The sequence below is a fragment of the Phytophthora parasitica genome (genome assembly GCF_000247585.1).
Source record: "Phytophthora parasitica INRA-310 unplaced genomic scaffold supercont2.1, whole genome shotgun sequence".
Lineage (NCBI taxonomy): Eukaryota > Oomycota > Peronosporomycetes > Peronosporales > Peronosporaceae > Phytophthora > Phytophthora nicotianae.
Window position 1 is genome coordinate 3,328,657 of NW_008634126.1, and position 13,683 is coordinate 3,342,339.

Below are 13,683 nucleotides of genomic sequence, written 5' to 3' on the forward strand. Positions count from 1 at the left end.
GAGATATTAGCCGTTGAGTGCTGGAACGATGTTGCTATCTCCCATGCTTTCTGGGATGCGGTACAAGAATTGCTGACACTTGCCTATCTTTTCAAACGGTGGTATCCTGACCAGGATATTGCATGTCTTCATTTAAACTGCGACGTGGTAACACTGGTTCTGCAGCCAACTGTAATGGTCCTCTGGTCCCAGATTCTCTGATGCAGCTCCATAGAATTCATTGTGAAAGTTCTGGCACTCTGCTAGGATGACTCGCAAAGCCCGCCCCGCTGGTTGGAGTAAGCCAATTAAACCTTCACTTCGATACTGGGATTCTGATGCAATGGATCCAGATTCGCCAGCCTCCATTCATGTACTTCTGCAGTGGCTGACTACGCCGGGCAACTACAAGCGCTGGCAAACGGAGAAGAAGAGTTCGCTCTGCGAAGAAATTGTAGCGTACTTGGAAATGGAAGGCATTACGCATCGTGACGCTGACCAGGTTTACGATAAGATATTGAGGCTGCAGAATAAAGTCGAGGCTGCTACAAACTGGCTTATAGTTCACAAGCATTATGATGTGTGCCAGCGAGGCGAGGTGGGGAGAGTTGCTAAGAAGAGACTTGTCAAAATGTGTCCATACTACGAAGAGCTAGCTGCCGTATTCCGAGGTGACAAGTCTACGAAGAGCTCTTCGATGGCCCAAAAACAAGTGCCCACACGCAAACGCTGTGACGGCATCAATGACACCGACGAAGAGGAAAAGCACGCTGCTGCGGCTCAATGCAAAATGACGGATGAGGCTGATCGCGACAACAAACAACTTTTCGATTCGCACACAAACCGTTTGCTCGACAGTGGGTTCAAGTGCAAGAAGGTTCTGCTGGAAGCGGAGAAAATCTGTGGCGTGGCTTTGAATCGCAAGAAGATGCTTGAGCCGGCATCGACCGTGAGGAGGTCGACCGACTGCTACCGCAGTGAGAAGGACGTCATTGGCTGCAATGTATTCAACCGATTTGTTTTTCAATGAGTAGTGCAGCAACTGAAATAATGTTTCATGCTTTTTCACGTCATTAATGGTACTTCATGTCGGTAGTACAAATGGGCTTTCCCAAGCTAGCTTCATTTGCTAGCCAATATACATTGCACATCTATGGTACGGTGTTCAGAGCCTTAGTATCGGCAGCACTGGATTCGTTGTACAGGGCAGCATATAGCGCTGCACGGAGGTCATCTTTCGTCTCAAAGTAGGGCAACTCCAGCATGTTGTGGCATGCATGGCTGCGGAAGTAAGCCACGCCGACTGCGTCCGTCAACGTAAACTTGCACAGCTGGCCATCGTAGCTGGTAAGACCCTGGAATCCAACTAGCGGCACTCGCGAACAGCCCGTGGCAAGCTGCAGCAATCTCTTCTGGTATACTCGTGACATCTCCTTCACGACGTCCCAGAACCATGTAACCTCTTGTCGCGATTCTAATGCCAAGTGAGTGTGAAGCCGCCAGTCAGCAATATCGATCTCATCCGAACCGCAGAGTAAGTAGTCAAGCTCTTCGTAATTAAAAGGGAGCAACATTCGCTGGGGAACAACATCATAGAAGCCCTTGAGGAACGAGGCCAGTTGCGGTGCCACGCACTCAAACATCATAAAGCGGAATTTGCGGTCCGCGAACTCGAACTTGTTGTCGTCATTCACTTGGATATTCCTTCCAGCAGGGATGAGCTCGATGGTCTGCGCGAGGTTGCCATGGCGCTGTGTCACCGTGAAATCCAGCTCCAGTGACTCAGCACTATCGTTATCCAACAGCCACGTCAAGTTCCGGTATATCTCGGCATCCAGAAATTCCAAGTCGCCAAATGTGATTGGAGTCCCCAGCATCATCTTAAGCAGTGGCGCACACAGGTGGAAATTGAGTACTGAACCTTCCAGTAACGCTCTGCCGATTAGTCTTCCAGCAGCATTGAAGTGCTGCAGATGGTCCTCTCCGAGAACGAGTTTCGACTGTGGGTTAATGAAGAACGTTTGGTCACTCCGTTGCGTACACAAGAAGAGTCCAACATCGGGGTCTACTAGCTTCTCGTTCAGCAGCGTCATCCATCCACGGTGCAGACCACTGACGTCTTTTTCGTCGCTTGGCAAGTCTTCGTGTCCAGCAAAATTGACTTGTAGACGCACCGATCGTATACTCTCCTCCCGAATGCAGTTTATGTGCTGTACGGATTGTTCTAAGATGTAGTCACGATGCACTGACAAGCACGAGCGAACTGAGCGATCTCCTGCCTGAATGAGCGAAGTAGCAGAAGTAACGAAATGAGCGTACTTCGTCGGGAAATCCTGAGCAGCGACGTGTACCGCAGTGTGCTTTAGATCCTCCATCGTGTCGGACATGTCGGTTCGTGGAGGCGGCAATGGAAACTGCGTTGGATCAACGTCGCGTGGCTCCAGCAGCTCAAACTGCACATCTGCACATGGATCATACCCCGTACTCAAACTTCGTTGTCTGTGCTTTGAGACTTCACGCTCTGCTTCAGGCTCAGTCTCCGGAGGCAAGTCGAAGCGCAGCACGTAACCCGGGGAGCAATCGCCTCCCTCTGCCAGTCTACGACGCCAGACAAGGCGGTCGTGAACGTCTAATTCCCTCGTCCACTCCCAACGGCGAGGCAGCGCAACATCTTCCCTTGGATCATTGACAGAAGGTAGAACAGTGGCAGGAAGCTTCGAATCAGTGCTCGAATTTCCGCACAGGGCACAGTGAAGCACACGTGCGAAGTTCTTGAAGCCACAGGATACACAGGTCGCAAACCCTCGCTCTGCTTCCCTGTTAAGGTATAAGAAGTTTAATTAGTCGGCACTTTGCTAGTCGAGTTCGGTAAGTACGCACCGTTGAGCAGCAATAACCCGGAGGTCTGCCATTTGCTCACTGTTGCAATGTTTGGAGTGAAGAGTAGTTAGTTTACGGTGCCAGTTGCCACAGTTTGTCGTCGCCACGTACGTGGTGAGGATCATGGAGTTGTGAGGCTGAACAGCAATTGTCTTGCGCACAGCGCGCTTGGTGAGGAAGACGGCTGCGATCAATAGCACGGCACAACACACGGACAGGTCACTTGCCGCTAACAGGGAGGCGCCTTTGGTTGCCAGTGTCATCACGCAGCGAAAGTGCTGGCAAGGAACAAGTCGCAATGCGGGAGCAAATCCTGAATAAGTCGTTATGCCATGAAAGTGACGCCCGTAACTGTCGGACGAACCCATACCTGTCAAAACGTATCATTGAAAAGTGAGATCTGGGATTCGGTCAGGGACGAAGAAACCGAAAAACTGTGAGATATAATTTCCTGACAAACGGATCGATTGATTTTAGAGGGTGTCGTTTCTCATTTGTTTTGAATCAGGACGAGGGTCACGACGACTAAGAATGATTGCTTACATACTGGAGCATGCAAAGTTGAAGATGTTTTCCTTACTTCAAAAAGTCAACACCCCCTTCAAGGAAACATGATTATGCGGCTCAGAATAAAAAAAAATGGTACACTTCAACCAAAGTAGTAAAGTTCGTGTCTGGATCGCTTGTCAGTATCTCACCTTGCGCCAGCGCTTTGCAATCAGTCCGTCGTGAAGCCATACTGTTCCGTGTCCAGCACAGCATATAGCATACGCTTGAGCTCAGAGCGTGAGATGCCCAGCGGCAAGTCCAGTCGATTAAAGCATGCGTAGCTGCGCACGAACTCGTCGGGTGCACCCACGATTCCGCGGATCGTAAATAGACACACTTTGCCATCGTAGCTTGTCAGTCCCTTAAAGCCCACGAGCGGTACACGAGAGCAGCCGGTGGTGAACTGCAGCAAACGTCGTCGATACTCATTGGGCATCTCCCTTACGATTTCCCAGAACCAGGCGAGAGTTGGTGATCGTGCCACACTCTCAGCCACCGACGTGTTCTTCTCCCAGTCGTCCACATCAATCTCTGGCGAACCACACATGAGGTAGTCCAGCTCTTCGTAGTCGAACAGCATCAACAAATGCTGTGGTATAACCTCGTACACACCCTTGAGAAATACGTAGAGCTGGTCGGCTACACTGCGTAGCAGCAGATGCTCGAACTTCCTTTCCAAGTACTCGTGCTTGTTAGCGTCGGTCACCTCGATGTTGCGTCCGTTAGGTATGAGATCGACTGTCATGGCGCGATCACCCACGCGTTCCATCACGCTGAAGTCCAGGTCCAGCGCTTCCACGCCTTCATTCTCTAGTATCCACGTCATGCTCTTGTAGACTTCTGGGTCAAAATATTTTACATCGTCCATGCACAGCGGCGTACCCAAGATGAGCTTGAGAAGCGGGACGCACAGGTGGAAGTTGAGCACTGTTCCCTCCAGCAGCGCCCGCCCCAGCAGCCTTCCCGCTCCGTAAAAGTAAATAAGATGTTCCTCTCCATTGTCGTAGCGGGAGTTTGAGTTCAGGAAAAAGGCGCGGTCCTCCCCGTTCGTAGCTTTAAACAGCCCCGTTTTCGGGTCGATCAGCAGCTCCGTAAGCATCATGAACCACTCGCGATGTAGTCCACCAGCGTCCACTCCGTTTTCCTCGAGGAAATTGATACGCATCGCCGAGCGAATATACTTCTCGTCTATGCATCCTAGATGCTCCATCGACTCCTCAAACATGTAGTCTCTGTGAAGCGACAGCTTAAGGAACTCGACTTCAGGTGGGACTAGCAACGACGCCGTGGTTTTGACAAAATAGGCGTATTTCGACGGAAAATCCTTCGCCGCCAGTTCGAGTGTCTCGCGACGACGTTCGACTCCTGTCTGTGTGTCATCCTCCAGCAACTCGCCGGTAGCACGGGCCGCAGCGTCCCATTTCGTGGCTGGGATGATATCCATGTCAGCCACTTCATTAAACACCTTGACTTTAGCCGGCTCCACGACGGCCACCTCGCTCTGTATCGCGACAGGTCCGTTCACCTGTCCAGGCATCTTCGGGTTCTCGTTGGGCTTCACGAACCGGATCACTTTACCCACGCGTCCTGGCACCATAGGTCCACTGCCTTCCTTCACGCGGAACCAGAACATGTTGCCCTCAACGTCCAATTTCCGCGTCCATTCCTTGCGCTTCCTGGCACGAAGCTGGCGCTCCGTCAAATGGCGTGGCAGCACGGCTGCTCTCTCTTTAGTCCTGCGTTCTTTCTTTTCTTTCCGACGGCGCTTTCTCCTGTTATTACTGCTGTTATCAGACTCCTCAGGCGTCCCCATGCGTTCCCCGCAGAGTGAACAGAAGAGCGCGTCCTTGAAGTTCTCGAACTCGCACACAGCGCACACTTCGAAGCCCTTCTCGGCCTCTCGCGTGGCCGTGTCAAGGCGGTGATCATTCGTAGTTAAGGAACTGTTGGAGCAGTTAACGCACAGAGAACACCACTCGTCAGTAAAGGTGGATGCAGAGCGCTATCATGCACGTTTTTCTATACGTACTTGCCGAGCAGTGGCGCCGCCAGCTCGCGAAGCCGCCGCGTGTGCACTCGAATGAGCTTGCGCCGCATCATGAAGAATGCGATGGCCAGCACGGCCACGAAGCTGACGTTCACCAAGATGGCGAGCACGCCGCCGTCCATGGCTTCATACACGGCTCGTTCACTATTGAATGCCTTCTTTTGTTTAGGTGATGTTTGATTGCGCCACGGTCCGGTCGCAATGGATTTAAAATTTCTGAGATAGATGATAGAGCTTGCTTTTGTTGTATCGAAGTGCATAGTCTAATTTATTATTTGCTTGTATTTGATGTTATAAATACTCTTAAACAGTATACTCTCTTCATTTTATGCTATTAGTTATTTAGGGTATGGTATCGACCAATCAGAAGCTTGTTCAACGTTGCGCTGGAGGAATAATCACGTCGCACATGTCACAGACAGAATCAGATCTGATACCGCATCAGAGATACGAGCAATAAGCGTCGCCGAGCAGATGGGAGTACGCCCCGTTGAGTATTTCGCCGGTGCGACGCGCGAGGTGATCAAGACTATCTCCGAGAAATGCCAGGTCTGCACTAGCATCTTCTTTATATATAAAATAAGCACTGGCGCTGATTCTGCTTAACCACGACGCTTGCTGAATGTAGGTGCTGGGCAAGATGCTAGATGCATCGCGCGTCAAGCTCCATAGTGCTCAGGAGATCGCGAAGGACTCAATATTCACACAGACACCGGTTCGGCTGCGTGAAGATCTTTATTAATTGAAAGCCGCAAAGTAATGGCTTCATTGTTGTTGCTCTGTACAGCTCCTGCACGAGATGAACCGCGTATTTGAGCAACTGCAGAGCACCTTTGTTGACCCGAGCATGGTTGGCGGTGAGCAAGGCAAGACGCTGTTCGACTTTATCGATGCCGATACGGTCCAGTCACTTCAACAGGATGCGTTAGAGCAGACGAAGGAGTAAGTGATGGATAGTTGATATGTGGGATGCTGTAGTTCACGATTGCTCTGTTTTGGGTCTAGAGTGGAAGAGCTGCTGGCAACGCACCAACACGCCATCACGAGGATCGAGGCTATATACAAATTCTTCGTGACGTTTGATAAGACCCATAACAGTAACGTTGGCGCACTGGTTGGCGAGCATCGAGAGCTCGCATCGATCGGGTACGTCTTCCTGCTTGATATTTTTTCACACGTTACATTTGCGTTAACGCTCATGCAGTGACGAGGAAGCCAAATCAATTGAAGAGCTTTACGACGCAGCAGTATGCATCGCCTTTACTTACTGGAAGAGACACTAACGTACAATGGCTAATCTCAACTCGCCAATTTATCATAGGTCAGCTTTTTCGTCGACATGGAACAGTGCGATCGCTTCTTGCTGCAGTATTTCACCACTATCAACGATATATACCCGCAGTACGTTCCACTAAAAAAAAAAAAACCGGGAAGAAGTGCCTTGCAACTTGACCTACTGATTGCTTTTGTTTATTTCACAGCTACGAGGTGATATTCGCCGATGTGCAGCTCTTGTTTGATGAACTTCGAAGCCTTCGAGACTTCTATCTTCAATTTCTGGCATCCTATCAGTCCGTTGGCACTGAAATGCTTCGGCGTAGGCAGCACGGCGCGAAAGTTCGTCAATTCGTAAGTAACCCGGTAACAAAGCGTGAGAATCGATTAATCAATGTGCTTCGTGGTGGCCAACAGATCGAAGAGACAAAAGCTAAGCTTGCACAGTTGGAGCAAGAGGAGATAACATTGCGCCGCACGTTCTGCGAGGAACACGCGCGCTTCTTACCTTCGACCCTTTGCCCCGAGATCCAGGTATGAGCGATAACAAAGATCCGAAGAATAACACTGACAAAATGCGTTCTCTTCTTAGAGCTTGCCCGACAGATACACTGTTGCCCTTACGGACCACACGGGGGACAGTGTGGCATGCGAGGAGGCACAATAAGTTGCCACAGCTTCAATCGGGACCTGTCGGTGTGTATTTCACCATGCGTTTTCGTTCTGGACAACTTAGATTTACACTCCTCTCTATTGAGGCAGCAGAGGCATCGCCTAGTAGCTCTTTCGTGAAGGCAATCTACACTGTCTCGGCCAGTCGTCTACAGTAGAAAAATCGGAGTGGGTCTAGTTACTTCTTGCTGAGCGGCTTGGTCGGCTTGGTCGGCTTGTACATGTGCGTCTTGACAACCGTGCCCTCCTTTGCACGGGACACAGCCGCCTCGAAGGGCGACGTGCTCGTAATGCTAGCTGCCTCCAAAAGCTGCACATCTGTTACGGGGATGTTTAGCGCTCGCTTGACAACGTTGAGCCGCATCAGCGCAGTCTGCGTCAGCGTGAACATGTTCGAAGTCACCCAGTACACAAAAATGCCCGATTGGAACTTCATGGTGAGCGGGACCATCAGAAGCGCAAAGCAGCGCATACCGAACTTCATCTTGTCCTTCATGTCATCAGCCATCGCATCTCCACCGAGCTCGACGGACGCCACCATAAGAGCCGACGAAATAACGGGTAGTGCCATCGTGGGGTCGGCAGCGGAGAGGTCGGGGACCCAGCCAATACCCTCATGGGCATACTCGGGGAAGTACTTTGAAATGTCCTGCAGACCCCAGAAGAATCCAAGGAAGACAGGGATCTAACAATCACAAAACAGCGGAAGTGGTTAGCACTAGTATCTTGGACCGATCTCAATGGAGTTTTCGTTTCATACCTGCGACAACGGAGTGAGCATGCTTTTCAACGGGTTCACGTCGTGCTTCTTCATCAGTGCCTTGTATTTCTTCTGGAATTCCTGCGCAGACTCTGCGTCCCGGGTCGGGTTCGAATCCATTTGGTCTTTCAGCTTCAGCATCTCGGGCTGGAACTGTTTCATCTTGGCTGCATTCCGCATCTATATTATAAAAGTCAAATACCGATAAGAAAGAGGAGCACACACATGATCGACTTTCACTACTCACCGAAATGACAGTCATCGGGAAGAAAACCGTACGCACGGCAACCGTCGTGGCAATAATAGTCGCCCACCACGGAAGTCCCGTCGTCGAGTGAATCACGTCGAGCGAGCGGATGGCCATGTCCGATAGCGAGTAGCCTGCACCCCAATACAGATAACAATCAATACTTAATTACAACGAACACCAGCATTATAATGTCTACTCACCAAGGTCAGACACGGAAGCGAAGTCGACCGAGCCTGCATAATAACAACGACAGTGACGCCATATTGTCAGGTATACTGCGCTACAAATTTCAATACGGCGTGGAACGTACCCGCAGCTTCAAATGCCTCCTCTGCCGCCTCAAATACCTGGTCCGCCGCCTCCGAGGGTGAGGCCGCAACGATCCGGTCATCGTTCGACAGTCTACAGCATATTAGTAGTCATTGCCGTTATCACTCGTACAGCATAGTTTCAATTGTCAATCGAATCTCTTGCAAGAGCGCCGTACCCCGTCACAGGCGTGGAGGAGAATGACCGCCCACCGAAACTGTGGGTGGGGATGAGTTGCACAGCACTCAATTGGGCCGCGTGCTCGAAGCGCAGCGTGCGTCCGACCTGGGCGACACGAGGGCCGCTAGTTGGAAAACAAGCGCAGTGGGCCACAAAGCAGTGTGCGGTTAGTATGAGAACGAGTATGCAGCTAATTTAAAAAGGTGGAGATGGCACACGCACCTGCGGGCAGAGGAGCGCGCCATGGCCATCGCTGTCGGCTGCATACGACGCATCGAGAGGAGCACCATCGCTGCAGACTGGAGCTGTGTCTTTTTGTGGACGATATTGGGCAGAGATCGTCAGTAGAATACCTCGTTTCAATGACTACATTCATTCCAGTTGAAGTTGTCACTTGCATTGTGATCTGCTAGAATCTTAAAGTTGCTACATTTATGAGCGCTGCATGGGCAGTGTAAGCGAGTACACGTGGTTCGAAGTCAGCACCAGGATAGTGTCGTCGTTGACGATCTGCATCCCCAGAAGCTGCTGGTCACCAAGTTCCACCACGTACTGCAGGCGAGTGTGCGACTTGCGCTCCTCTTCCGAACTACTGCCCTGATACACGAACACGCGGCGCTCAAACTCGCCGATACAAGCTATTGACCCCGTTAGATGGAATGACATAAACTTCTTCTCCTGCTTCGACGCCTGCACGAAGCCGAATGCTGGCAGAGTGGTCGAGTGCCGCAGCAAAAGGCGATCCAGCGCTACATTCAGCTCGAAAACCAGGCCGTGTACATCGTTCCGGAACAGAAGCGTCGGCTTGAAGTCTCCAGATCCTTTTACACGAGCACTCGGGCACAGAAATTGGAAATTCATGCAGTCGATATCTAGCTGCTGCTGCACCATTTTCTGCTCCAAGTTAACGAGCAATAATGACGCCTTGGCGTTCGGATCTCCACTGTCGCACTCCTCAAAGCCACTGAGAATGGATTCTGCAGTCGGCACCTCGAGTGGTCGGTCATGTTGGCTGCCAATGCTTTCTCTGCGGTAGAGTGTCGATATATCGGGTGCACCGTGGAGAGGTACATCGACCGAGCTGAAAGGAGTGCTGGACTTGTGGAACCGCTCACTTAGCGGCGTAGTGAAGTCGATCGATGCCAGTTCGCTAGGCTCTTTAGGCTTGGAGATATCTCCGTGGAAGCCAATGCCTGCTCGGGGGAGCTTGGAAAGCAGCATGGCCATCTCGTCGTCGTCCAACGCGTCCTCGTCGTGAAGACGTTTATGCGGTGACGATTTACCCGTCACAGAGGGAACGTTTTGCGCTGATGTTCCCGCCTTCTTTTCTGCCACGCGCTCCATGAGCAATTGGTGCGTTCCTTGCACTAGTAACACCACCTCAAGTCCATTGAACGAGACGTATGTCGGCAACTCCGACACCACGGCGATTCCTGCTGTTGTGTGCTCTAAACCAATAGATTCACTATCGATGTCCATATCATGCACTGAAGTTGCAGTCCCAAGCACTTTAATCGTTGAGAGTCGGAAGGCCCCGTCAGCTTCATTCCCCGAAAGTGGCTCAGCTATCACAACATGGATTTGTTTACTCTGTTCATCGTAAGAAGCTCCAAGTAGAAGTAGTGGTACAACGCCCCACGGCGCGCACTCGTAGATGGCACTCCACTTAGCTCCTTCTTGGTCATTTTCCGCCTTTAGGAAGTGCAGCGTTCCGTGTCCGTCACAATACACGACCAACCCTTTGCCTGCCACATAAACCGAGACGTTCTCCTGTCTCGACGTCAACCGGGGGAAGTTATAGACCTTCTCGAGCGTCACTCCGTCCGTCTTGCGGTCAACGATCTGCATAAGACGATATTCTGCGTCCACGAAATACGCTACAGTGGCTTCGAAACTATTGCATAAGAACGGATCGGCTATCAGCGCGTTGTAGTGAGCTCGCGATTCCCACTGCGCCTTGCGCATGCTCTGACCGGCATCTAGCGGCGTCAATGCTGGTACTGACAGTGCAGTAGCACGTTTGGAAATACCATCGGTAGCCAGCACGTAGCGGTCGAAATCCTTGTCGATCAGCGAGCGATCCACCTGCATCGCCACACTCGTCACGTTATGCTACTTATACGTGGGCCACATAATCAAGCTTTAGATCTGAATTGTGCTTTTCAGGGTTTCCTTTTTTTTTGGCACTCGTTGTTTCGCCCGATTAAGGTGAAAGAGACAGGCTGACGGTACCCGACTACATCCGATCGGTGCCCGACGGTGCCCGACTTGAGGTAAGAGCCGGTTTAGTGAATCGTGTGAAACGCAAGCCTTGTATACGTTCATTCGGATACGAAGGACTTAGACGCTGAGCGCTTGAGCGTGTGGCTTCTGCAGAGTCTTCTACAAGTAATATGTGACGACACGTACAAATGGTAAAGGAAAGCACAAAGACTAACTTGTTTAGAGTGTTAACTAGGCGCACATGCAAATGTATCTGTAACGTAGATACTGAAGCTCCTTTCTTGATAGCATGCAGAGACCTTTTGCACCGGCAAACTCTTCAAGCGCCACAAGCACGTAAACCCCACAATTATAGCTGTCAACTTGAACCCCGAGGTTAGTTTGGTACGGGCAAACACGAAACTTTCGCGTGGCATGACCGATTGGACCGACTGGGATGAAACTTGACTTGTCTCTTTTTCTTGGCTGGCTTCTTCAGGTTCTGGTGCTAGACCGGTAAGTAATTCATCATCACCACTCGTGCTGTGGGCATGGCGAGTCAGAGGAGGTTGCCTCTCAACGGTAGTCTCTGATCTGTGACTAGTAAGAAGTACTTGTGTAGGGGGTACCGATATATCGGAAGGCTGCGCACTCGTTTGTGAAAGTTCCCGCTGGTTTGTTTCTTGGATTGGATCTTCAAATTTGCCATTCTTGAACCGACCAACTACTTCTTGGAGATATTGCATTGCCTGTCGATACTGGACCATACCTAAACCAGCCATCGTGTCACAGATCTCCGAGGCAATAGGCAATGCTTCGCGAAACTTGCGGTTCGAATCCCAAGGACGCTCCCGCCCAGGGAGCACATTCTTCACCTCAAATGATCTGGGCTCATTCTCAATACTTGGGGTGCTATTTTCCAGTGCCGAACGAACGTTCGAAACCAACCACCTTTTGTTTAAGAGTAGCGTCGGGATAACTGTTTCTTGACCTAGAACTTTGCGGAGGAAGAAAACGTGTCGGCATGGCAACAAACGCGTGCTCATGAACAAACACGAGCAGGACCAGTCGCGCTTGGTGACACAATATTCAGCATATGAGTCTTGTAGAATCCATATTCCGCAGATGCAATTTCTTCGCGCAAGTACTTCAGCACATGAAATTGGCATAGCAGCACAGTCACACCCGGAAAAGCTTCTTTCAAGACAGATAGCTCCGTAAAATCTTTGTCCACCAGTACACATTGTAGCTTAGGCCATGCCGGATTGTTTGCCTTGAACTCTTCCAGGGCTGTGAGCAATGTAGCGTACTGCTCGTTTTGAAGAAGCGCATGTTGGATAAACTGGCCCTTGCCAAAGGTATCATGAGCCATGAAAGAAAATACCTTGTACTTCGAACGATTGGTTCCGTGCGTGGCATCAATCAATAGAACTTCTGGGAACTGCTCGTACAGCAGTCTCATACGTTTGGTCTGGAGCGTGATACACGTAGCTACTTTCTGCAGAATAACAAGAGTTTAGCATAAGAAAATGTACAAAACCTAAATTCACCTACCTTCTCGTTGATATCATCAAGAAATATGCGACCAACGTTGCCAGGTTTCTCGCTGAACTCCTTCATCCACTTTTTCAGCCGCTTCTCGCTTGAGGTGGGGCCATCTTTTGGCTCCCGCGCTTTCAGTTGCGGACCAAGTTTTGCACGTCCTGCGCGTTCGGATTGCTGATGGATTTGTCCGTAATGAACCTCACAATACCGGTCTTCTTGACCCCATATCGACGAAGCACGTCAACCGTCTGCAGTGCGCCATCATTTAGCACGACCCGATTAGAAGAGTGAGCTCGAAAAGAGTTCTCATGCAACCGATGGTTGTGCTCCAGCTGACAGCGTGTAATTCTCACTGCAAAGGTCTGGTTAGCCGAGTCAACTAACTGCACACAAGCATTTATCTACATAACATGATTCCCCGATTAGCATCAGATTAAACCCGACTGTACCCGATTAGACCCGACTGGTCAATACTTGCCTTCGCATTGCAACCCTTAGATCGAGTCTCTTGGCGTGGTCTCTTCGAGGCTTGAGACTTATAGGACCCAGCGTGAGTGCAGATGAATGTCCTGGAATACTGCACCCAAGAATCTGGGATTGGTGTTGCCTTTGATTGCTGTTTTCGAATCCGTTCGTTGCGCTCGGAGACTGTGGTGTTACTGCGGCTCCGTAAGACCTATCCAGGATACGTGAACAGAATCGGTAAGCACGAAACAGAAAGCTATAGTGATGTCAACGTTCACTTCGTTACCTGAAACGTTTGGGCTGAATAAGCCGCCAAGTACTGGTCAAAAGCTTCCCACGACAGAAACTCAACCTTGTTTGGAGATGCAGCCAACACACGCCGGGGTCCACTGCTTTCGCTTGTGCTGCTGGTAGACTCAGGAACGTCTGAAACACTCAGAGCCCCTGACGACTCGTCTTCCGCCGAATCAACACCACTCGCAGCGGGAGTTGGCAACCAGACGCCGTCCTGGGATCGCTCAGACTCACCACTGTCGCTCTCCTCCAACGCAGCGGCCCCAGCCAGTGGCC

General features: G+C 50.7%; 6 protein-coding genes across 7 annotated transcripts; 3 read left to right on the forward strand and 3 right to left on the reverse strand.

Moving 5' to 3' along the window:
- Nucleotides 1-247: 247 nt before the first annotated feature.
- PPTG_00899 (hypothetical protein) lies at nucleotides 248-1,009 on the forward strand (the record flags this gene model as incomplete). The annotated part of the gene is made up of 1 exon (XM_008892474.1): nucleotides 248-1,009. One exon carries the CDS (start codon nucleotides 248-250, stop codon nucleotides 1,007-1,009), a length of 762 nt encoding a protein of 253 aa, XP_008890722.1.
- PPTG_00900 lies at nucleotides 958-3,264 on the reverse strand. Of its 2 annotated transcripts, XM_008892476.1 has the most exons (3): nucleotides 2,971-3,264; nucleotides 2,860-2,898; nucleotides 958-2,796 (listed from the first exon to the last, which is right to left on the reverse strand). In XM_008892476.1, exons 1-3 carry the CDS (start codon nucleotides 3,225-3,227, stop codon nucleotides 1,131-1,133), a joined length of 1,962 nt encoding a protein of 653 aa, XP_008890724.1. In that variant the 5' UTR covers nucleotides 3,228-3,264; the 3' UTR covers nucleotides 958-1,130. The 2 variants fall into 2 exon arrangements, with proteins under 2 accessions (XP_008890724.1, XP_008890723.1); XM_008892475.1 differs by having other exon boundaries at nucleotides 2,860-3,264.
- Nucleotides 3,265-3,307: 43 nt separating this feature from the next.
- Nucleotides 3,308-5,654, reverse strand: PPTG_00901 (hypothetical protein). The gene is made up of 2 exons (XM_008892477.1): nucleotides 5,438-5,654; nucleotides 3,308-5,351 (listed from the first exon to the last, which is right to left on the reverse strand). Exons 1-2 carry the CDS (start codon nucleotides 5,575-5,577, stop codon nucleotides 3,578-3,580), a joined length of 1,914 nt encoding a protein of 637 aa, XP_008890725.1. The 5' UTR covers nucleotides 5,578-5,654; the 3' UTR covers nucleotides 3,308-3,577.
- Nucleotides 5,655-5,929: 275 nt separating this feature from the next.
- PPTG_00902 (hypothetical protein) lies at nucleotides 5,930-7,397 on the forward strand (the record flags this gene model as incomplete). Its single annotated transcript, XM_008892478.1, has 9 exons — nucleotides 5,930-6,004; nucleotides 6,084-6,170; nucleotides 6,243-6,397; nucleotides 6,461-6,601; nucleotides 6,660-6,702; nucleotides 6,777-6,856; nucleotides 6,937-7,084; nucleotides 7,148-7,264; nucleotides 7,323-7,397. 9 exons carry the CDS (start codon nucleotides 5,930-5,932, stop codon nucleotides 7,395-7,397), a joined length of 921 nt encoding a protein of 306 aa, XP_008890726.1.
- Nucleotides 7,398-7,623: 226 nt separating this feature from the next.
- On the forward strand, nucleotides 7,624-8,091 carry PPTG_20808 (hypothetical protein; the record flags this gene model as incomplete). Its single annotated transcript, XM_008893007.1, has 1 exon — nucleotides 7,624-8,091. One exon carries the CDS (start codon nucleotides 7,624-7,626, stop codon nucleotides 8,089-8,091), a length of 468 nt encoding a protein of 155 aa, XP_008891255.1.
- Nucleotides 8,092-9,239: 1,148 nt separating this feature from the next.
- PPTG_00904 (hypothetical protein) lies at nucleotides 9,240-11,039 on the reverse strand. Its single transcript, XM_008892479.1, has one exon. It carries the CDS (start codon nucleotides 10,990-10,992, stop codon nucleotides 9,334-9,336), a length of 1,659 nt encoding a protein of 552 aa, XP_008890727.1. The 5' UTR covers nucleotides 10,993-11,039; the 3' UTR covers nucleotides 9,240-9,333.
- Nucleotides 11,040-13,683: the final 2,644 nt, after the last annotated feature.